The following is a 25,146-nucleotide window of genomic DNA, read 5'->3' on the forward strand; positions in this document are numbered from 1 at the left end:
CATTTGAGCCACCGTTTCTTCCTGTCTCACTGAGAATGGGCCCCTCCTTCAGCGATTTGCTTGTCTATTGTCTATTGTCAAAGATTTGCTTTCCCTGTTTTTATTTTTCATTGAGATTGAACTTTCTAAAGTCCAACTATATTAAACTCAACGACGTCAGCAGTGAGAATATTAACTTGGACATTGTACCAAAACAATACCAGTATCAGATTCAATTCCCATGATCTATGCTTTCCTGGCCATTACACAAATTTCTGAAATTGTTATGTAACAACAAATCATTTTAAGGTATCAAACTCTTGAAACAGAATTCGAAAACCAAACAATAAAGAAAAATTAATGAATTAAGCAAAAAGTTCAATTTGCCAGTAAGGATGTGACTACTGTTTGGCACCTATCACACGCTGTAACCTAAATTAAGCACAAAATTCAATTTGAACCTTAATCGATCAAGTGTAGGTCATTAATCAAATCCAATTAAACATAGAATAGCCTTAATCAAATCCAATTAAAAGTTCAATTTGAACCTTAATCGGTCACGTGAATTAAGAAAAACGAATATTTTCAAATGTCTTTTGAAGATAATGAGCATTGTTAGTTTTGTCCGTGCAACTTATTTTGGAAGAAATTCAGATGAAGAATTGCAAAGCGGAGGGTGAAAATAGTGGGAAGCTCTTTTAATATTAGCAGTTGAAAGAGGATTAAACGAGAATGGACAGTGCTAGAGTAAATTGTTAAAATTTGGAAAGAAACACCATTAGAGACTAAGGGGCATAGTCGGAATAACAAATTATTAAGCGTCTGATTTTAGTTCAAATAATTTAAAAGGCAAATAAGAAAGGTTCTAAAGAATAGAGGTTAAATAGAATAAATTAAAGTCTTTGAGGGTAAATAAGAAATGTAAGAGTTTTTGGAGGGTATATGAAATATTATCCCCTAAAAATAATCTCTTAGACATTCTACTCAAGTAAATTACAAACTTAAATATTGAAACAAATATTAAATTATACAACAATTATACTATAACCAAAAGAAATAAAAAATAAAAAAAATTACCAGAAACCAAATAATTCAGGGAGTAACAGACAAAATCTCCCCAAGAAAAGAATACAAATTATGCTTACGTCACCGCCTCCACCAGCTGTTTTTGCTCTTCTTCACCCATCAACTAGCCAGCTCATCCCTATGCTTCGATTAATCTCCCCCAATTCACCACTCCTAAAATCTCCACCGACAGTGAGAAGTGAGTGAGGGCCATTATTTCTGCCACATCACACCTCCAATTCATCTCTTCTCGGACCACCCCCCCCCCTTCCCAAAACAGTAACTCCCACTGCTGACGTCACAGAGCACCCTTTCAACATTGAACAAGCTACAATTACTACATCACACATCAGCCAGCACATCCCGGCCGCTCCGCAATAGCAAATCATAGGGAGCCCATAGAGCGTCAAGCGGGCATGCCCGGCCGTTATCCAGCCGTAACCATGGCTTCCCTTTCCCGCTCCAATGCAACAGACTCACGGGACCGGGATGTAAGTCCCTACACAGCCCCTCCTTGTTGTCCCCACCAAGCCCGTGCTGGTTCCATCGGTGCTCCACTTCCTTCACCTCCCCGGCAAAAACCAACAAAAATGGCGGCAACGACCCCAATTCATAAATTCTCACTTCCTTTTTTTGTATCTCCATCCATGTCTCCAGTCTTTTTGTATAATCTCCATCTCTCCACTTGTCCAAATCCATGACCATTACTCCAGTGTTGAAGTAACAGGGCTGGTGTTGCCGGTTAGAGAATACCGATGGGTACGTCGGGTGAACCCAAAATGTCTCAGTAAAGTAGGCGGTGAAGTTCGCATGGCAGTACTCAGGGGCAGCCAGAACATGGTTTGGTCCCAGCGGGGTCGACCACAGCATTGCCACATCATCCACTAGGATTACATCAGAATCTAAGTATAGAACTCGCCTTACCGTGGGTGGTAACAAGTCGGATAGGTAAATCCGTGCATAATTCAACGGCTGGTCAAGGGCACGGCGTACCGACTGAGAGATTTTACCCCGCACCAAGGAGGCATCAAAGCGGTAAATTGAAAAGGGGAGAGAAGGGAAAGCAGAGAGAACCGCTCGCCGGAGATGTTGTATACGCCGGGGCGATGACGTGGCAACGAAGTGGAAGTTTATGGATTCTGGACAGGAAGCATGACGAAGCACCGACAACACACCAGCAAGGGACCCTCGAAGGTAAGTAGCATCTAATGTCATGGCGATGTGGATTGTATTTTCTGGAGAACAATCGGGACCATTGCGAAAGGCCGGGGCTTCACGAAATTCGGGGACTTCAAATGGGGCTGAAAGGGTTGGAGATACGAAGAAGAGAAGAGGGAGGAGAAGGGAGAAGATGGGGAGTGGCATTTTGGTGATTTGGGGAGAGTGAGAGCAGTGGAGGAGAAAGGAGAAAAGAGAAAAGAAGTGGAGGAGCATTAGAGGGTTTAAGAAGACCGCATCCTCCGAAGTAACTCAAAATTTGAGTTTAGATCGGGACCGTCCGATTCGAGGTGTAATGCAAGAAGCTCCTTCAATATTCGTGCTATAACATATCTGACAGTCCAGATCTAAACTCTAAGTTTGAGTTAATGTGGGTTATATGAACAGGGAATCCAAAAAATAATAATTAATGGATAGAAGGGGGCGGGAGGTGGCCAGGCTGGAAAGGCGTGTTATTTATTTAATGTAACTTTTTTTTGACGCTTGTGTTATTGTTTATTAATCTCTCTCTTGGATTCCATATTGTAATTGCAAATTGCTGCTATGCGTTTGGGATTCTGCGTCCCAAGGTCAAGAATTCACAAGGTGTATGTTTTCTGATGGGGGACTGAAAAGGCTGTTCATACTTTTTGTAAATTTAATTATTTATATGTGATTTTTTTTACTTTTGCATTTTTGTCAAAGATTTATTTGTCATTTTCCGGGACACATTTCTTTAATAAAGAATCTAAATGAGACGCCTGTCAAGGATTTTTTTTAAAATTAAAAATAAAAAAAAAGAATAATTATTTTTCCTTAAAAAATAGATAGAACAAAATCTTATCGAAGGAAAAAAGAAGGATTGGTTTCTCGAAAATTTGGTTATTTTTATATTTCTAAAAAAAATCTTTGTACAAAAATCTTTGTTTATTTTAATAAATTGTTTGTAGATAATTGAATATCAATAACTGCATTTATTTTTATCTGCATGTATAATGTTTATAAGATAGAGAAAAGTTCCAATACTTCATGTCTTTCATATCTCATCATATTTCATGTTTTATATTTTCATTTCTAAAGTTCAAATTGTCATCTTAACTGTTCAGTATGATATTATATTAAAATATGCATGGGAATGAAATTTATAATTTTTGAAAAAAATTACTATTTTTTAAGATAAGTATAAAATTATTGTTTTTGGATCATTCAAAAATAGTAATTTTGTACCAACTTAAAAAATAGCAAAATAATTATAACAATTATAAAATTTGGTTTTCAAGTATATTGTAGTATAGACATCATGTTAAACGGTTCAGATTGACAATTTGAACTTCAAAAACAAAAATAAAAAATATAAAGTATAATAAAATATGAAAAGCATGGAATATTAAACCTCCTCCATGAGATAAACATTGTGAAAAGTGATAACTACTACAACAAAGAGACTTTTGAAAAGAAGCATGTTTTTGTTCTTACTTTTTGATAAAGTTCTCAAAACAGTGTATTATCTAGAAATAATTTGGTATTTTGTTATTCATGTTATGTTTAAATAATTAAATATGTGATGATATTACAGACAACCCTGGAGGCGGAGGACTATTGTTTCCTGTTGCGGTTTACTGATCCTGGTGAGCTGTCAGCACCAACAACCAACAGATATCTATGAATTAATCAATATCATAATTGCAAAGATAGGATTATCTTATAGGGATATTCACCTCGAACGACCCGATATACTGGTTACTGTTTATCAGAAGTTCAGAACCTTTTTATTTTGAGCAGGGATTTACTGTGATCACAGATGCAGTAACAGTGGTACAGTAATTGGAGCATGTGTATATCCAAATATAGTCACAAAAGTCGTGAATTATCTATGAATTAAATCCGAATAAATCATTTTTTGGTAATGCCGAACCAAACGCCGAAAATTATTCGGTTGACCGAACTTTGGCCGAATTAAATGTGAATAATTTGTGAATTTTACGATATTTTTTCTGAATTTTCCGAATTATTTGTGAATTATTTCCGGAACATTTTTTTTACTTTTTTTTTTACTCTTTTGCAGGACTGAGATATCTGATCCGGATAATTCCAAATCATTTCTGAATTATACCCGAATCATGAATTTTTAATCTCACCGAACCGAACCCGAATAATTCATTTGTCACTGTGTTAATCCAATTACAAATTTTGGCATGAAAATTGTAGCATCAATTCTACGATATAAAATAATTTTAAATTTGGCTAGTTTATTTAATTGATAATCAGAATGAAATTCGTATTAATATTTGTAATTGTATATATGTTGCAGAGATATAGAAGTAAAAAAAGAAATATTAATAAATATTAAACGAGCTTCACAAATTATAAAAATGAAGATAGATTAATGTAGTAAAATATTAATATTCCAATCTAAAAGATTCTATGAAATAGGAAAAAACAACCATGGGTAGTCACAGGATTCGTTTTTTAGGTGTCGGCGGATCAAACGACCTATTATTTGGTCGACCAATTTTTTTTTAAAATTATTCGTGAACATGAATTTTTACGAAATATTTTTCAAATTTTACAAATTACTCGCGAATAATTCATGAATTATATATTTTTTTATTTTTTCCACTTTCTTGTTGAACTGAGATCTCTAATTTGAACTCATTGTATAATTGCGAATTACAAACTTTTTACCTGTTGAATCTTTCCCGATCATTCATTTATCACTGTACCATGGACAACCAACTTAGTGATTGCCTGTATAAGATGGTCCCTTGTATCAAAAAGTAGTAAATTACAAATTATACAAACAAGTACGGGATGCAAAACATGTAAAATATTCGAATACAAATTATCTTAATCGTCGTGGGAAGTCGCAGATTTAAAATTAAAAAAATATATATATTTTTTAATATTTAATAGTTAGATAACTTTGATCTTCAACCTTTATTCACAAATTATCTTAATCCCACTACAAAAAAAACTACTTGTAGATAATTATAGACTATTTGATATTAGTAACACATTTTAATAGTTGAACTCTTCATGTCAAGATATGTTCAGACATGTACAGCTATAGGATTTTTGTATATAATATATATAAATAGAGTAAAGCTAGGGTGTGATGTGCTCACTGAGAGGATTTGGTGAGCATAACTCCAAAAGTATATTGGATCGACTTTAAATGCCGAATTCAAATCGTTGAAATCCATGTACTTCATGAGTGATGCATGTATATGCAAAATTTTGAAAGTTTCGAGTTTATTTGTTACAAGATCAAGCGGTCAAAGAAATCATAAAAATTGAATATATAAAACAACTTATAAATTAAGTTATAAAAAGTTCATTTCTTTGACCGCTTAACCTTGTAGAAAATAAATTCGAAACTTTCAAAATTTTGCATGTACATGGATCACTCATGAAGTACATGGATTTCAACAGTTTGGATTCAGCGTTTGAAGTCGATCCGATATCATTTTAAAGTTGTGCTCACCAAACCCTCTTAGTGAGCACATCACACTCTAGATATAAATATACAAGTACTATTAATATGAAAATGAATTTGATATTTATGAATTAGACCATACCTTTGCACCCAGAAGAATTTTGTATATACAAGGAATAGTAAAAAAAAAAAATACAAGCAACATTAATATGACAGTGAGTTTGACATTTATAAATTAACCGCGTTATAAATGATGTTAAAATAATTGACAACTGGTAAGGTGGGGCAAAAAATTTAAACGAGGCTTAATATTGTCATTATTTTGAATTTAAGTATATTTTTATAATTTTTCTGAGAAAAATATAAAAATAGAAATATATTTTGAAGAAAAAAAAAATTAAGGGAAGGAAAAAAATTACAATTTTTTTTCAAAATCAAGTATACATTTGTATATTTTTGAAATAATTTGCATCAAGGATGGCAAGTCTCTACACCTGACTTCACTTGGCTCCGCCTCGGTATGTAGGTTCTATTGATTATGAATCGATCGGAGCTATAAGAACACATAGTATACTTTAACTAGATATTATCAAAATAAATTATTAGATACTATTACTGAGAATTGAAATTGCGTCTCGAGAATTCAATTATTAGGTGGTTACCTTACAGAAGGTGAAAAAAGAAACAATACAAATTATCAACACGAATTTAAAAGTGACTCCCTCTATATTTCAAATAGGCTCCGAAAAACTTTTGCTCATAGGAGCAGTGGTGTAAAAAACTGCCGTTTAGACTGATTAATTGGCCGATTAATCGTTGGTGGTTATCAAATCGTTACGGATTTTTTTGATTAATTGGTCGATTATTTCTAATTATAGCTGATTATTCTCGATTATTCCTATAATCGCTTAGCGGTACTCTGTCCGTCCGACGAACATATACCGTTATTTACAACACTAGTTAGAAGTATTCTATCCATGCACAGTACATCGAGTATCCCTTGCAGTATGGTACTGGAGGAGATATAATACTTCCATCCAAATCAAAATCAATTTAGAGAGTAGAACTAGAATATTTCTAAGTTCACCAAATTTCTTTATTGTGAATTCAATTTTAAAATCTATCGAATTGATTTTAAATGATAAATTTGAATCGTTAAAACTCATATAACTTATGAATAATGTGTCTACATGTACAAAAAAAAAAATCGAATTAATTTAGTATAAATTCAAGTGGTCAAAATTAAAAGGTTTATAAATTAATTTTAATGCATTCATTTTTTGAATATTTTTTTACCATTTGACTCTCTACAAAATGAATTCAAATTTTTTAAATTTTTGTACGTAGACACATTACTAGTAAGGTATACGGGTTTCAACTATTCAAATTCGTGATTTAAAATCCATCAGATATATTTTAGAGTTAAATTGACAAAGAGACTTAATGAACTTAAGAACACCTTAGTCCTACTCCAATTTAGATCCTATTCAGAATATGACACGAAATCCACTGCTATCTAAAACATCTGACTATTCTATTTTAAGAAGAGATAGAGAGTGAAAAAAGAGAGAAAAATAGAAAAGTGGACAGTAGGTTGTTGCTATTAATCAAGTATGGATCTAGAAAATAGAATTTTCGTCAGGGGAGACAAAAAAAATATCGAATCGGATTTAAATAACTATAATATAGTTAATCAGATTTAAACTCATTAACTAATTGAATACTCGATAAAAAAAACAATGCTTTGACTTATACTTTCTAATACCCTGACTTATAATTTATGATGCTCTAAATTATAATTATAATTACCAATCATAATTAAAGAAATTTATTTTGATTTTAACATGAAATTTAATCCGAATTACAAATCAAACATCCAGAGAGGTAAAAAAAAATATTTCAAGAGGGGGGTGTGGGACAAAGTCGGTCGGAACCGATAGAACACCACTAAATCTCAAAATTCAGAGGCGGCTATCCCTCTAGAACCATGAAAGTCCACCCCTGCTATTAATTCTAAGAAAAATAGCAGCAGATTCGGATCCAATATGCAATACTTAGAATATAGGGATCCGCTTTAAGAAGCGTATCAGATTAAATCCAACGACTCAGATCTCATTCTATCTAAATTTCAAGTATTCCATTTATCTAATTCATGGTAACGCAGGGGATAATCCCTTGTCTTAATGTCCGTATTTGGTTGCATTGAAACATATTGGTCATTGCTGTTGGGTTGTCCCTGTTTGAAAATCACAAGCTGTGAGCATTCCCCCGTTCAACTAGTTAGGTGTTCGGTCTTTTTCTTTTTTGGAGCAAGAAGCTGCCTTCGGTTTCTTGTGCTGATTGGTTAAGTAATATTTTGTGGATGGTGAGTCGGTGACATATCCTTGTGATGAGGTGTTAACTTAGTTTATAGTTCGGATTTGGTTTGGCAGGGTTAAAAATTCGATTTGAATATAATTCGAAAATGATTTAGTACAACAAGCGCAAAAAAAAAACTCCAAAAAAAATCTAAAAAAAGATTTCAGCGTTTTTCTCGCGAATAATTCATGACTCACGTTTTATTCGGATTTTATTTGCGAATAAAACGTATTATATGTTTTTTGCGTTTTATTCGGAATTCAATATGAAAACATAAAAAAAACAAATAAAACACAAATTATTCACGTATATTGTTACTATGGTGGCCAGTGGCTATCATATGTTCAGTGTGCATGTTCTTAGTTAATGCAATCAGTCCTATGGACTTTTAGGATTAAGATAAAAACTATGGGCGTAATACAAAAAAAAGTTGAAAAAAAAAATAGTTTTGACCATCATTACTCTGTTTTTCAAAACTTTTGCCACGTAAATTGTTCATCTCATATTTAAATTTAGAGTAGGATTCAAATAGCTCATGATTTTCATATCTCATTCGTATCTCATATCTTCATTTTTATTTTAAAATTCAAACAGTCGATTTGAACTGCTTAATATATATAATCTACATAATAAAATGTACTTGGAGACCAAAATTTATATATTTTTGAATTTTTTTTATTATTCTTTTAGATAGATATAAAATAATTGTTTCAGAATAGTCATGAATTTCTAAAAAACATGATTTTGTACTTATCTAAAAACATAGTAAAAAAAGGTTTCAAAAAATATAAATTTGATCTCTGAGTATATTTTGATATGAATATCATGTTGAGCAATTTATGTTGATTGTTTGAATTTTGAAAACAAAGATAAGAACATCAAGCAAGAATAAGACATTTAAACCCTACTCTTTAATCTAATAGAAATTTTCATGAATTTCATTACTTCATAGTTCATATTATTCCCATTAACTTCACATAGATAATAAATAATTACATTACATACCAGTGTTCTATTCTTTAAAATGTACAATGAAAACAGTTATACCAGTAATTAATTGTTATTAGGAAACAATTTTGTTCTACGAAAAATATAGTGCATTGAAAATGAAAACACAACAATTCCATTTTGTTCTCAATAAAAATGACGAGCATACTTTTTTCCTAAAAATTTTAACTTTATCAACATTATAAATAAGGCACTATAATGTTCTAGGAATGTTCTAGTCATTCCTTGCTATAATTTGCTGTACAATATTTACAAAATTTAGAGTTCCGTTTTAATTTATGTCTTCAATGGTAAAACTAGATTTTCAGAAATGGTACATGTGCTGATCTGATTTTGCTCCTCCAGTTTTGACCTTTGCTGCTATTTAAGCGTGCATTAATTAGGTGGGGAAATAATATTTGCAGTAGGCTTATTGTTCCTCTTATCGGTTAAAGAATGAAGTATCCAACAAACATGGTGTTTTGTAGTTTTCTTGTATATATTTTTTTAATTAGTGTGACAACTTTTTGCTGACTTTTGCAGGGTTTTATTTGAAATATTTTATCTGTCAGTTTTTAATGTGCTTTTCTTCGGATAAAACTTGATGCATACACATGGGCACATGGCCACTGACACTGGGAAGTAGTTTTCCGATTTTTAGTCATTTAGCAATAAAATAAATTAACAAAAACTTGGTACCCGCTATTAGGTCTCTCAAAAAAATAAAAAAATAATAATGTAGATGATACAGACTCGTCCCTAGCACTCCCAAAAAATAATTCAAGGAACCGACCTTGACCTTTGGATTTTATCGAAATATCAGAATCCATAAGTAAATAATTATAGCATAATCATGTCATGACTACAACAGCAGCTTAGAAAAAGAGACAATTATTGTGTACGAATGTCAAATAAAAAATGTCTTTGCTGAATTATTGGCTAGGAAATGTCAAAGGAAAGATCAAGGTTGAAATTGCAAAGTGGCTTCAGGAACATCTGGACTGTATCTCTTTGCAAGTGTGAGACATGATAGAGAGAGAGAGAGAATTACATATGAAGATCCAATCGAATAGAAGAGATTCTCAGACCTGGAATTTTGATTGTCATAAGCTCCCAATGAGTGAAGCAATTATTTTATTTAAATGTTGCAAGTTTTGCTGTGCACTTCCTCAAAAAAAAAAAAAAAGTTTTGCTGTGCTCTGGTGGCACAAAATTTTGAGATGTCTGTATAACTTGTTGTATTTTGATCTATGTATAGATAGTGGTACACAGCATAGTGACATGACTTGCGTTTTATACGCATTTAATTCGCATATAAAATATTTTTTTGACATTTCCGAACCGAACTCCGAATAAAACGCAAATAAATTTTTTTTTTTTTTTGCTGGGTTTTTTTTGGCTTACTTATTGTACCGAATCATTCCCGAATTATATCCGAATCACGAATTTTTGAACTTGCTGAACCGAACCCGAATTTTTCGTTTGTCACTATGGTACATAGAGGTTATATTGATATGCCTACGATACAAACAGGAGACTGAGAGGACTTGCACATTAGTCGCTCCTGTACCGGATACCGGTATGGTTTGAGTGTATTCTTGATTAATCTATTAAAAAAAGTGGGTGTGTGGGTGCCGAGGTTTGAACTCCAATTGGGAATAACCCAAGTGTCTAAACTTAAAAATAGCTTATACTCAACTCAACCCAACCAAACAGCTCCCAATGAGTGTTTAGTGATTTCATATTCTCATTGAAACGGACAAACTTACCTTCTTTTTAATGAAAACAAATTAATTAAGACATTTCGCAAAGAGAGGATTTAGTCCATTAGTGAAGCTGGGTATTCTTTTTTACAAGTTACTCGAGAACCACGAAAATCAGAATTGGAATTTGCACACCTTTTATAGAAGTATAGGAGTAAGGTGTAAATGACTTCAAAATAATTTGTGCAGCTCAAGCTGGGTATATGTGAGATAATGTGAAACACACCCAAACCGAATGACCCGAAATTTTTAAATATACCATAGCTCCAAATAAGATAAATCAAACAACCACGTTTCTTGAAAAATACAAATTTTAACACGCCCGCATAGCTTTGATGCGGCTACTTTTCTGCGGGCCGCATATAGAGGATGCGGCTCATTTTTTTTTTTTTGTCTTCATTTCGTGTGACAGTTCAATCTGAACAAAAAAAGGGGTGGCCGCATCTTGGGGATGCGGCTGTGTTAAAATTCAAATTTTTTTAAACGTGGTGGTTTGATTTATCTTTTTTAGTATGGTATATTTAAAAATTTCAGCCGAATGAGTTCGAACTTTTTTAAAAAAAAAAATGAAGGTCAAATTGATATTTGTCGTTGAATTAGTCAGCGCCTTACTGCTTGGGTAATTGCCACCATTCAACCAATTCAAACGACACCATACGACTAGTTCTTTCGATTGCTACTTCAAACCTTGCATGCATGTTGAATTAGTTCAATTTCGAAAATGATAGATCCATATTTTTTCTTGATCATGACAAACCATTCAATACACTCCGGGTATTGCTTCCAAATTTATATTAGCGGTGGGAATAGGGGTGTCAAACTGTCTATTAAACTCTTTCATCTATTTATCTCTCTGTATCGTATTAGGTAAACGAGTATAGATACGAACTTTTTTCAGTAACTTATTAACTAAAGATATGAATAAAAAAATTACTATTTTATCGAATAAGAGGATGGATAATAATTATTTTATAGTTGTTACCTTATAATTATTTGTTATGCATCCATTACCAGTTAACCTTTACTGATGAGGGTATAATGTGTATATAGTACTTAATGAATAAAAGTATTGGCACAAATAAAATTAATTTTAGACATGTACGGATATAGAACAACAACCAAGCCTCTACCTGAAGAATTGATTACTTCACATCCGGTGAAGTAATCCATTGGAATGAGTAAATCTAAATCATTTGGCTTGAATCTCAAAGTTGTCCACCCCTAAGCTACCCATTAATTCGATCAAACTGTTTGAATCGTATTACCTGATCATTCAACACGGTATATATGGAATTGGGAGTCTGATGCTCGTTCGGAGACGTTTGATCTGCATTAAGATTCGTGCTAATTAAGTACACACTAATTTTCATGCGGATCGACTAGCTCCGACCGGACATCAGAACCCCCCTCCTCCCAGTATATATTACCTGAGTGGAACGAAGTACTTGCCGAGATTAAGACACCAACTGAGTATACTCTCTATAGCGGTTTTCCTTCAATGCAATTTACAACTAAATACAAAATTAAAACCAATATTAACAAAATGCACATTGACTATTGCATCCCCTTCCAACCATCATCAGGCAAGTCATTTCACCAGTTGGTCTTCTTATCTATTATTAACATTATTTTTTCCTTCAATGATTGTACCAGTGATTTTTGAAGTTTGAACATGAGAATTAAAAAAAAATGCCTGGCAGAACTTATGTGAAAATGTACTTTTATTTCTTCAACCAAATGCACAATCAATTTAAAAACCATATTCATTTAACAGACAACATACCAATCACTAGGTCTCAATATAAAACTCATGCTCTAAATCTTCTAGCATTAGCACATGAGCACCCAACAAAAGCCTCCTCTTGCCTTGTTTGTTTGCCGTGCTAATATGCTTACAAGGGTCTATAAACATCTCAACTTCAGCTGTTTCACCAATGTTAGTGTGTACGCGCTCAAATCCAATCAGTTGCTTCACTGGATAGTCAGTTAAATTCGATTTATGTCTGACAAACAATAGCACGGTATGGGCCCCATTCATGCCACCGTGGTTAAACACCGATATGCGAACAGAAAATTTTAAATCCTCACATGATGAGATATCATTTATATAAACATGGTCAAGACCATCTGTTTTGAAGTAAGTCGGGCTTTTGATTATGTGCAATGTCTTGACAGAAGGTGGTGAGAGAATGAGTTTGTCAGGTGCAGATAGGAAACCGTAAGAGAAATTTGAATAGCTCAGACCATAACCAAATCTATACACTGTTTTTCCTGTGTAGAAACGGTAGGTCCTTCCTGGGTAGCTTCTAGAAGGATCAGGTCTCATGTTCATGTCATTCATTGGTACATTGGTGAATGACTCAGGGTACCATGTAACAGGCAATCTGCCATCTGTCACCAAAAAACATTTGAAAAAAAAATAGTATCATTATTGTATCATTATTAATGAGGGACCATGCCTCGGAAACCTTAGGCAAAAGGAGAAGTACTCTGAATGTCAACTATTTATGCCATTGAACAAAAAGCAACATTTTTTAGTTCTTAGCATAAATAAAAAGTATAACTGTATAACCCCTATATACTTTATTCCATAAACCACATCTTTGACTAACCTGGGTTATAGTCTCCAAAAAGTACCTCGGCAAGAACTTGACCACCAACCTCACCAGGATAACCAATCCAAATAATTCCACCAATACCCTTGTTCTGTTTTGCAAATGATACATCTATGGGCCCACCTCCCATAAGTACTAGTACTAGGGGTCTTTTGGTAACACTGGCCATTCTGTTGACAAGCTGCATTTGTTTGCCAGGTAGCAAGAGGCTGACCCTATCGAGGTCCTCGGTTTCTTCCGTGAGATTTAAGCCGGCAACCACAACCACATAATCTGCTTTTCTTGCGACGTCTACTGCATGATCAAAACCAATAGTGGAGTTGCACGACATGTTTTGGCAACCAGGGGCAAAGATGGTATTTGCTATGTAGTCCTGGATTCCTTCAAGAATTGTTACTGGTTGACAAGGGATACCTACAAAGAGAGATAATATTAATGAACCAGCAATAAGTCACAACAACAAAAAGCTGCCAACATGCACCTACATCTATAAAAAGGACACAAAGGGTATGTAAGAGAAAGTTAGAACAACATATAAGATCAAGAATTCAAGATGGTGTACTGTACATTATATGCTAGACGAAAACAGTATGTGTAAGAAGAAGACACTGGGACACTAGCTGACTATTTTTGGGGTTGAGTATAAGTGCATAAGAAACAAAATGATATAAAATCTCAAATAACAGACCCGAATAATCACCACCCAGAATGTCAGCATCATGTCCTGCTGGTCCAATCACTGCAATTGACTCGACCTTGTTTCTCTTCAGAGGGAGAAGTCTGTTCTCATTCTTCAACAGGACAATACCTTGTCTTGTGGCTTCCAATGCAAGATTCCTGTGATTTTCAGTGCAAACATCTGTGTGGCCTAGGTGAGTGAACCACTGATTATTCTGGTCAGCTTCAAACAGACCAAGACGGAGTTGAACCGTGAAAAGATTTAAAAGAGCACGGTTTATGTCTTCTTCTTGGACGTTCCCCTTCTCAACCGCTGATTTAGTGTGTCGAAGGAGGTAAGTTCCGCAGTTGATATCCATACCTTAACAATAGAGAAAACAAGATAATATGATAATCCGCACATGCTCTACCATACATTCTTAATTTAGATATTGTGTTACCAATTTTGCAACTGAGTGACTTTCTTTATACTAATATATTAAACAAATCCAGCACACCTGCCTTAAGGACATCAGCTATGGACTCCTCAGGGGAGCTTGAGTATGTCTGATTTTCATAAATTATTGCAACAGCATCACAGTCAGAAGTTACATATCTGAACAGAAAAGAAATGTAAATGAGTGGTATGTTCATCACAAACAAAAATTTACAGAGAAAGCAACCTCCTAGCAGGTATTGCTCATGTGCCAACTTTTTTTTTTTGGAAGAAAGTGGGTAATCCCCACCGATTTCATTGAAATCAAACAAAGTTATCTGGTACACAGTTCCAAATCTCTGGAACCGTACCAGTATAGTTCTTACAATAAGAGAAAGTGCCAACTTAACTGAGAGTAAAATAATAGTCCCAGTTACAGGCTACTTGTTAAAGCCACAAGTGCCCACAGACAAATAAATCTAATTAGTGCAAGTCACGTATACTTCTTCAACAACGATGATCAAACATATATTTCAATCCAGTTATTCAACTGGTAACATTACAACCAAAGGATTATTGGACCTAGTTTGTTTTCGTGATCGGTTCTGATTGGCAATGGGTAATAATCCTAATTACTTCACTATGATTCATGTTTCTTACACCATCTAGCTTCACCTATGTTTGATTTTTAGTTTTAATTTTAACAAAAGTTAATTAGGATTTGTTAGGTCCCATCTAAGAAAATAAATGAAATAACAACAATATAGCACAACATTAATAAAGTTTTGGCTGGCCTTGGTTCCATACCAACTGTGAATCCAAGATTGTAATGTTTGTTACAGATAATGAGAGACATGATAGGCTGACAAGCTAAAGGCGAGACAGCATTACCCCTTAAACCCCCACTCATCTCTAGCCTGATTCAATAGATCTTCACGGGCACATGAAGGGACGCCATTGACTTGATTGTAGGCGCACATCAAGCAACTTGCATGACCTTCTTTAATGCAGCTCTCGAATGGAGGTTGGAAAGTGTCCTCCATATCTTGCTCAGTTACCTAACAGTCAAAATAATCATCTTCACAAAGCAAAGTGCAAATGCAAAGCATGATGGTAAACTGTCATAGAATAGTTTAACGAACATTCATTATAATCATCACTTTTTCATAATGGAAAAAGAGTATAATTGCTTTACCTTAGCATTGAAGGTGTAGCGAGCAAAACCATTCCACTTCTCCAAATCATAAGCAGTAAAATGCTTACAGCATGCTGAGAGCATCAATCTACCATTGTCATCTTCATGTTGGAAACCCTTCACATACTCAACGGCAAATGTCGATGCTGTCAGTGGGTCTTCACCGGGGGTCTCCTGGCCACGACCCCACCTTGGGTCCCTAAATATGTTTATGTTAGGTGCCCAAAAGGTGAGGCCAGCCTGACCCGTATTATGCATTGCACGAGCCTCCACAGCAATGGCACGTGCTACAGCGTGCCATAGTGTACGATTAAACGAGGCTGCAGTGAGAATGACCTAGTGAAGAGTACAAATTATAGCAAATAGTCAGCAACTGTTACCTCTCTGGCAAAATATACTCTAATTGAAGTAAAACCGATCAATTTGCTCATTTTTTTTCATAGTTGAAAAGCGTTGAGGTTGTTAGAGTACCATTCCTTCACATGAAGGTGCAATACTGATCGGATCTCTAGATCAAATTGTCAGAGTGATCACACAGTTCCGCATTTCATAGCATGGTTCAGTACCATAAAATATCTGAACAACACGAGCACTGAGTTGAACCCGACGAGCAAAGACTTTTACTTTCTCCTTATAAGTTATTGGTCAAAAATCAAAATGTAACCATGTACCTGAGGGAACAATGTGGCTGCACGAATAGAACCATTAAAGAGTACACCGGGGCCATTGGCGCAGAGACCATGAAGTGCCTCGGACCACCATTCATAGGCTGGCAAGCCAAGCCGGGGCACTGCGTCTGCAGTGTTAGAGAGTTGCGTGATTTTCTCATCAAGTGTTAGCAAAGAGACAAGAGACTCGGCTCGGGTCAATATGGGGAGTGATGAATTACAGAAGGGGAAGGCGTTGGCAGCGCCAGATGAGGCGCATGGTCGGTTGGGGAGGCTGGAGGCGGAAGGTGAGGCGAGGAGGAGAAGGAAAAGAGAGAGGAGGGATTGAGCTGGTCTGGGAATTTCATCGAACATCTTGTGGGTTGTGGGGGGTAATAGTAGTTTAGACTGTTTGATGAATGGGAAGTCAAAATCCTGAAAATAAGTGCAGATTGATGTTCTCGTCTAGACATCTGCTGATCTGCTTCTCTCCAGTCTGTAGTTTGATGTTCTCCATCTCTGGTCTTTGTTTGGCTGGCTTTACATTATACTGGAAAGAACGGGAGAGATCAAAACTCAAAAGGAGATTGATTACCTTGCAAATCACATGGTCTGTTTGCACAACAATTATTAATGAGTAAAGCTGGTGTGCCAGTGTGAAGTGTGAACTATAAAATTAAGAGTTTGTGACGCATAATTTCAGAATTTACTAAATTAGCTTAAAAAAACAAATTCAAATTATTGAGAATGATCTACTCATAAGTGATATATGTACGTGCAAAATTTTAAAATTTATTTAGTAGAAAATTGAACGAAATTTTTTTTTACAAGTTATTTTAATACATTTATTTGTCATTATCTTTTACCGTTTGATTTTGTACTAAGAACTTAAAACTTCAAAAAAAAAATTGTATGTACATGCATCACTCGTCAAGTAAAGTATATCGATTTTAACAATTTGAATTTGTCATTTAAAAACAACCCAATAAATTTTAAAATTACGCTGGCCAAATACTCATAAAGTGAACATAATTAACGCTTACTTTGCTGGCCATTTTTATTAATATCCTTAAAAAAAAATTAATTTTAAAAATACCCCCACATTGAATTTCTTTTTAAAAATGCCCCAACCGCCAGGCCCACGGGCGGCCCAAAACAAAAGCGGACCGCCCGTGCCACTGGCGGGTCACTTTAACTAGTGGGGCGCCCGTGCCACGGGCGGTTCACTGTTCACAATTTTTTATTTTTTTATTTTTAGATCTTAGTATTTTGATTTGAATAATTTTGTGAAATTTTTTTTTCTTATTTAGAGTGTATGCCAAAAAATAAAATATTTGATATATTTACGAAGTGATGTCGTAAATCTTTATAACTTTGATTTTTTTTTTTTTTTTTTTTGTGAACTTTGATTTTATTTGTCAGTTGGATATCACAAGTCTAAATATAACAATAATTAAGGACTTGGCCTTTATTATGGTTTTTATAATATATGTATAATATACACATATATATTTACACATATACACATATACACATGTAGAGCATTCAAAAATACACATAATTGATATAAATTTCAACTTATTTGCATTTTTTTACAATTAGTTAAGAATTTTCAAAGTTTAATTTTTGAAAAAACTTTAAACAGCTGGAACTTTGGCTAGGAAACTCGGATTTACGCCTATGAGCACTTTTTGGAAGGGGAGAACGAGATGGATCCGTTTTTTCCCGGTGGAACACCAGGCATCGTCGTATCGGAAGCATCAGAATTTCAAAAAAATGTCGTTTAGGATCTCAAAAATTTAGTTTAACTTTTCGTTCGATGGTAGGCATTAAAAAACATCGATTTTCAAACCATCTTAATAAATAGTAAAAAAATTCAAAAAAAATGTAAAATTTGGTTTCCAAGCACATTTTAATATAGATTAAACATCTAACGGTTTGGATCGACTATTTGAACTTCAAAATTAGAGAACCGTCCATCCCACGGGCGCTCCACTAGTGCTCCGTTTAATTCATGAAGTAGCGTAGCCTTACTCTACATGTATATATATGTATATTATATATATAATATATGTATATGTATATATTTATTATATATATATATATATATATATATATATATATATATATATATATATATATATATATATATATATAAAGAGAGAGAGAGAGATGGGCTACGGTGAGTTGCGAAGTAAAACGCGTTTCTACTTCATGCCGTAATTTTATTTTGAAAGTCCAAACGACCGATCCGAACTGTTAGATGTTTAATCCATATTGAAATATGCTTGGACACCACATTTTAGATTTTTTGGAATTTTTTTACTATTTATTAAGAATTTTTTAAAATTGCTGTTTTGCTGTGAACAGTAAAAAAACAGTAAAATTTTCTGGACCATCAGATCAGCGACTTTCAAAATTGCTTAATAAATAGTAAAAAAATTCCAAAAAATGTAAAATTTGGTCTCCAAGCACATTTCAATATGGAGAACAAGATGAACGGTTCAGATCGATATTTTGAACTTTAAAATCACAAAATATGAGCGTGAAGTAAAATAGTCGCTTTACTTCACAACTCACCGTAGCCCATCTCATATATATATTATAAATAAATGAGTTTATAAAAAAAATTGTATATATGTGCGTATGTGTATCTCCATTATATTATTATGCACATTGGGTGTCCGATCCGCCAACGGATACGATTGAGAGATGAAACTTCGGATTTGATCTCAGCTCTCCAATTACATAATTTGTCTTCTTTTGATTAAATGCATCTCTTTTATGTATAGAAGTCTAAATTTAGTTAAAAACATACCCACCACATGTGCTGCCACACGATACGTTACAATTTAAAATGAACAAATTCTGAAATATAGCTATATATTTATTTGTTTCCTTATTCCTTTATTTCCATATTTTTTTCCTCTTCAATTGAGAAGACTCCACCTTCTATTTTCTTATTTATTGTTTCCTTACTTCTTCGTTTCTATACGAATCACAATGGAAATCATTTTTTTTTAATTTCCTTATTTTTTTTTTGTTTTGTTTCTATACATATTGGTGTGGGCAATTTAGAATATATTTCCAATATATAATATATCAGTGTGTGTATGTGTGTGTGTGTATTCTAAATTGGAAACAAAGAAGAATATAAATTGGAACATGTGTGTGAATATATATTTTTCTTATAATATGTGTGTGTGTGTGTGTATACATCCTATACATACAAACGATAACACTTTTTATTTATGTTTTTTGATATCATATTATATGTTGATATTGAATTGTTGTATGATATTTGATATTATATTCGAATCGAGCTATTATTTGATATCATATTATATGTTGATATTGAATTGTTGTATGATATTTGATATTAGATTCGAATCGAGCTATTATTTGATATCATTGGTACTTAAAAATAAAGAATCATCACATCATCAGATTGTTATCAGATATCACGATTAAAATTAATTAAAAATACATAATCATATAAATTTTCTATTAACATGTGTTTTAATTTTTAGATAATTATTATTTTCATTGATATATTTGTTTCTTATAGTATGTCCCCGTTGTAACGCACGGGTATGATACTAGTATGTTTATATGTGTATATGTGTATATGTGTATATGTATATGTGTATATTATACATATATTATAAAAACCAGAACAAATGTCAAGTCCTTAATTAGTGTTATATTTAGACTTGTGATATCCAACTGACAAATAAAATCAAAGTTCACCAAAAAAATAAAAATCAAAGTTATAAAAATTTACGACATCACTTATATTAAATATTTTATTTTTTGGCATACACTATAAATAAGAAAACTTTTTTTTTACAAAATTATTCAAATCAAAATACAAAAAATAAATAAAAAAATAAAAAATAAAATGTGAACAGTGAACCGCCCGTGCCACGGGCGCCCCGCTAGTTAAAGTGACCCGCCAGTGGCACGGGCGGTCCGCTTTTGTTTTGGGCCGCCCGTGGGCCTGGCGGTTGGGGCATTTTTAAAAAGAAATTTAATGTGGGGGTATTTTTAAAATTAATTTTTTTTTAAGGATATTAATAAAAATGACCGTTACTTTGCTCATTATTAATGTTAACTCTTAGACAATTGTCAAAACTCATGAACAAGGTCTAACTTATAAATTTTATGTGTTTAGTACAACTACTATAAATAATACGTGCTAATAAAATAGATACAAAATATATTATACAAAAGAGGAGGGTTCAAATGCACCCAAATGCACTCTATCTTTTAAATTCTTTTTCTCTGTTTTCAAAGTCTGAATAGTCAATCCAAACCATTAGATGAGATCTATATATTAAGATGTGCTTTGAGACCAAATTTTACATATTTTGGATTTTTTTTACTATTTATTAAGTCACTTTGAAAATCGCTTATTATACATTTTCTGGACCATTGGATCAGCGATTTTCAAAGTGGTTTAATAAATAGTAAAAAAAATTCAAAAAATACAAAATTTGGTCTCCAAGCACATCTTAATATATAGATCACATCTAACGGTTCGGATTGACTATTCGGACTTTGAAAACAGAGAAAAAAGATTTGAAAAATAGGATGCATTTGAGTGCACAAAAATTTGGGTGCATTTGAACCCTCACTATGTTAAAATATCTATTTAGTGTTTATGGGTTGTCTACTTTTATTTTTTTCCGACTAAATTAGACTTCACTGGGAATTGTAAAATTGTCAAAATTCTATCAGATTTTTTTTTAAGTGTCATAAAATTGATGCAACAAATACTATTCATAAAATTCCGCATAAATACATTTCCGTGTGTATTCTCATTTTTAATCAATTTTATATTGCAAGATCATCAGAATCAATTTTTTAAATAAAAACCCTGATTTGTTCACTACGGCCGTAATTATACGAACATATTCGCCCGTAAGAGGAACTTAGCAAATCATGCACTAGTATGAAATAAATAAACCTTAGCAACCAAGAAATGAAAGAATAAAAATAATGATTTTGTTTGTTGGAAAAAGAATATTTAGAATTTTGTCAATGTAAACTTTATTATTTTTTTTGCTCAAAAGGTAATAAATTTCGTACATTTGAAACTAAATCATACATGTTTTAAAAAAATAAAAATAAACTTTGTGCTGAATAAAAAAGAGACAACTTTTAAATAATAAATAGTTAGCATCTCTAAAATAAATTTCGACGGATCCTCTGAAGTAACTCAAATTTTGAGTTAAGATTCAGACTGTCCGATCAGAGTTTGGAACAATCTGACTCAATATGAAATGGATAGAGCCTAATATTCGGGAATTCATTTATAAACCATAATTAGAAAAAAGATTTTTATGAAACTAACATGATTATATATATATATATATATATATATATATATTGGGACCGAAATGACAATTCAGTCTCCGGTTATTTTATAATTTTTCAATGTATTTTTCTTCAAAATCTGTAAAAACGGTTGGGATCAAAATGTTATTCTGGTTCAAAGAAAAGTCGGAACCGAAATGATATTTCGATTCTTATAGTTTTTGTAAAAAAAAAAAAGTAATAATGTTTGTTTCATAATTTTTTTTTTTTCTAATTATGGTTTATAAAGAAAATTCTAATATTCGTGCTAAAGAAGATTGGCCGGGCCGGATCCGAACTCAAAATTATGAGTTAACTCAGGTAACGAAAAGTCGAAGACGGATTATCCCCTTTGGATATAACAAGATTATCAAGATACCAGTACCACACGAATCTGCAGCCTCTGCATTAACGCACTGTTTATGTTTATCTCCGGACTATTCGATCAGAATCCAAACCACTCCTCTTAGGCACGGGATACTTTAATATTCGTGCGGATTTAAATTATACGGTTCAAAGATAAACTAAAAATTTGAGGTAACTCAGAGGACACGAATTAAATAACACAGCAGTCTTGACGTGCCCGATTCTCTCTATTTCTGTTGTCCCAATCCGCTCAGTTCCAAAACTTACCAAGAAAATCCCTTTCACCCTCTCTCGCTCTCGCAGCCTCCCTCTCTTTGTCTACCCAAATTCACTCAGTGTAAGTTGTAACCAATCCCCGACATGGCGACAATAATCCTGGAAACCCTCGCAATCCCGGGTTCTCGTCCCGTTCTAAACATTACCACCTCAGCGAGATCTGCCACCGCTCCTCAGGCAACCCTCCCGCAGTTCAACGGACTCAGGGCTTCACCATGCCGTCGGATCACGGTATCCGCTCGATCAACGGCCCGATCGAGGCCTATTCGCCGTAGAGATGTGGTGTGCGAGGTCCAGGGCCAGGAAGCTGCAATCTCAGGTAGATAGATGCTCGTTAATCCGATCTTTTTTTTTCTGCTCCTGTGCTGTTTAGATGCTTTATGCTTACCACTTTTTAATAGCTGAAATTTGTTTCCAGGTCAGAGTGTGTTAAGTAAAAAAGTTTGACGTTCGGACTTGAACCAATTCATTATATATTTAATAAAAATAAAAATAAAATAAAATAAACAACAATAAGAAATTAAAAAATTTACCCTATTTTGCTATAAAAAAATTGATTGTTTCTGAATAAATTCTCATGCCATATAGGCATACATTGTTCACCATTGAGTATGCATTTTATGCAAATCTTAAAAATTTACTATATTCTATTTATATAGAATAAATAGAGTCTATAAATATATTTATAATTTATATATGATTCCTATTTATATATAATTATATATATGCTACAAGGAAGTCAATGCCAAATACTAAACCAGTTGTTTTGTAAGCTGTTTTTGTAGGGGATATATTCAACTCTTTTAGCTTAAGGATAAAAATTAACGCAAAACGGCTTATCTCTGTCTACATCTTTATCTGGCTTGTCAATTAAGTAATAATTCATACTGGAATTGAAATTTGCTGCATTTATATATGCTCATGGCTCCATTGGTTTCATCTGAATATTCGATCGAGCAAGTACATTCTTATGTACTCTTTATGTGAAATTTTGGTGAACATCCATTTGACAATTCTAACAACCATCATCGAACATTGGAAAAATAAAAGGAGGTTGAAATTGTAGATGTGTTTTCCATCATTTGGACAATAGCATGTTGATCCAATTTGAAGTTTTTTTTGGTCATCCATAAAAAAAAAAATCATTGGCTAAATTTGATAGACGCCCAATGGTGAAGAACACCTCTCAATTTTTATATTTGGACAATATTGTCAACGGCATCAAGTAATTCACACTAATTTCTTATGGTTTTGTTTCTGTAGCTATATTAGGTGTTGGTTGATTTTTTGCGTTTCTTCTTTATTATTTAAACCGTGCATAGAAGATTTGATTTCATTATGAATCTGACTGATATTTAGGCCATGTATACTAAAGCTCTTTATGAATGTGTTTAGCGTCTCATTCTTGGTTCTGAGACTCCTAAACTCATCCTCTAATGCCAGAGTTCCTGTCATTTTATAAAGCATGTTCATACCAATACGTTATACTATAGAGCAAGTTAATGTCTTCCTTCTGAATGTTAAGCCAGGTATTTGCAATTTTGGGTAAATATAGCATAGTATTTTGACTTCACAAGTGTTGTTGGAAGGAGACTTTGTTATTTTCATATTTACCTCTGTCGTATCCGTCTATTGCTCATGCTCTCATATGTCATGCTTGTAATTTATGTAACCAACAGTTCCTGTGGAGCTAGTAGTTTTATTTGCTGAAATCGAGCCATTGACCAGTTAGGTTTGGTCCGGTTCTAGTTGTGAGTTACTGAATGCACATATCAAAGTCAAATAGAGATTAAATTATAAGGGGGCTCTCTGAGAGCCCCAATGAAAGCTTTGAGCATGTATAAGATTGCAGTGGCTTTGTTATTCTCTGAGAATTGGTTAAAGGAAAAAAGTAGAATGCATGTAAAAAAAAAAAAAGATTTTTAAGAAAAGTCCGGATGTACATACCTCAAGGTACCCTGCCAGTATCTTTACTATGTGCCAGTTGCTTGCAACAATTACAAGTAAAATGCCACTTTCTAATATTTTCTGACAAGTTCTGATAAGCAAATTAAATCCTTCCTTTTGTGTGCAGTTCCTGATGTAACCACAGCGACATGGCAATCTCTTGTCCTTGACTCTGACCTACCAGTTTTGGTCGAATTCTGGGCTTCGTGGTGTGGTCCTTGCCGTATGATCGATCCGGTCATTGGCAAACTCTCAAAGGATTATGAAGGTAAGCTCAAGTGCTACAAGCTCAACACTGATGAGAACCCTGACATTGCAACCCAGTACGGTATTCGAAGCATCCCCACCACGATGATATTCAAAAATGGTGAGAAGAAAGATGCAGTGATTGGAGCTGTACCGGAGAAAACTCTCACCTCTTGCATTGATAAATTTGTATAGAAAAAATAGACTGTTTCATGGATGTTAGAAAGTTGTAAGGCTATTCTGTTGCACTCCGCAGCCTTGGTGTTGATAGTTGTGACTTGCTGGGATATTTTTACTGGTTTGTAATGTTAATAAATGATGTTTGTCATGAGAATTTCCACTTTAATGACATTGCTGAATCCTGCGTAGTGTCTTTATTATTTGTCTTTTCTTTATTTTTTGTCTTTTTCGCAAGGTTGTTTTATCTGACGGGTAGAATATATACTTATCTGAGAAATGATCTTAATTAGGATCCATTTGCAAATGAAAATAGCACCTCAAATTTGGGCCGGGGTTGGCTGCTTGGCATAGCCGGCCCCCAAAATTCATCACCCGTGAATCGTGATTAAATTGAACTAAAGAAGGGCTGTCACACATGATATACTCAAATTTCTTAAA

The 25,146-nt window shown here is 33.6% G+C and overlaps 3 protein-coding genes across 5 annotated transcripts; 1 reads left to right on the forward strand and 2 right to left on the reverse strand.

The window, feature by feature from the left end:
- Positions 1-1,153: 1,153 nt before the first annotated feature.
- Positions 1,154-2,476, reverse strand: LOC144562423 (putative galacturonosyltransferase-like 3). Its single transcript, XM_078311641.1, has one exon. The coding sequence runs from the start codon at positions 2,407-2,409 to the stop codon at positions 1,387-1,389; it is 1,023 nt and encodes a 340-aa protein (XP_078167767.1). The 5' UTR covers positions 2,410-2,476; the 3' UTR covers positions 1,154-1,386.
- Positions 2,477-12,491: 10,015 nt separating this feature from the next.
- LOC144562445 (Glycosyl hydrolase family protein) lies at positions 12,492-16,910 on the reverse strand. 3 transcript variants are annotated; one of them, XM_078311671.1, is made up of 7 exons: positions 16,360-16,910; positions 15,689-16,024; positions 15,385-15,551; positions 14,576-14,673; positions 14,089-14,439; positions 13,398-13,814; positions 12,492-13,176 (listed from the first exon to the last, which is right to left on the reverse strand). In XM_078311671.1, the coding sequence occupies exons 1-7, from the start codon at positions 16,708-16,710 to the stop codon at positions 12,575-12,577; spliced, it is 2,322 nt and encodes a 773-aa protein (XP_078167797.1). In that variant the 5' UTR covers positions 16,711-16,910; the 3' UTR covers positions 12,492-12,574. The 3 variants fall into 3 exon arrangements, with proteins under 3 accessions (XP_078167797.1, XP_078167799.1, XP_078167798.1); XM_078311673.1 differs by having other exon boundaries at positions 15,689-16,008; positions 16,360-16,909; XM_078311672.1 differs by lacking the exon at positions 16,360-16,910 and adding an exon at positions 16,160-16,333.
- Positions 16,911-22,283: 5,373 nt separating this feature from the next.
- Positions 22,284-24,890, forward strand: LOC144562446 (thioredoxin M1, chloroplastic-like). The gene is made up of 2 exons (XM_078311675.1): positions 22,284-22,654; positions 24,410-24,890. Exons 1-2 carry the CDS (start codon positions 22,420-22,422, stop codon positions 24,721-24,723), a joined length of 549 nt encoding a protein of 182 aa, XP_078167801.1. The 5' UTR covers positions 22,284-22,419; the 3' UTR covers positions 24,724-24,890.
- Positions 24,891-25,146: the final 256 nt, after the last annotated feature.

This window comes from Carex rostrata, chromosome 11, assembly GCF_964058835.1.
Source record: "Carex rostrata chromosome 11, lpCarRost1.2, whole genome shotgun sequence".
In the NCBI taxonomy this organism is placed as follows: Eukaryota; Viridiplantae; Streptophyta; class Magnoliopsida; order Poales; family Cyperaceae; genus Carex; species Carex rostrata.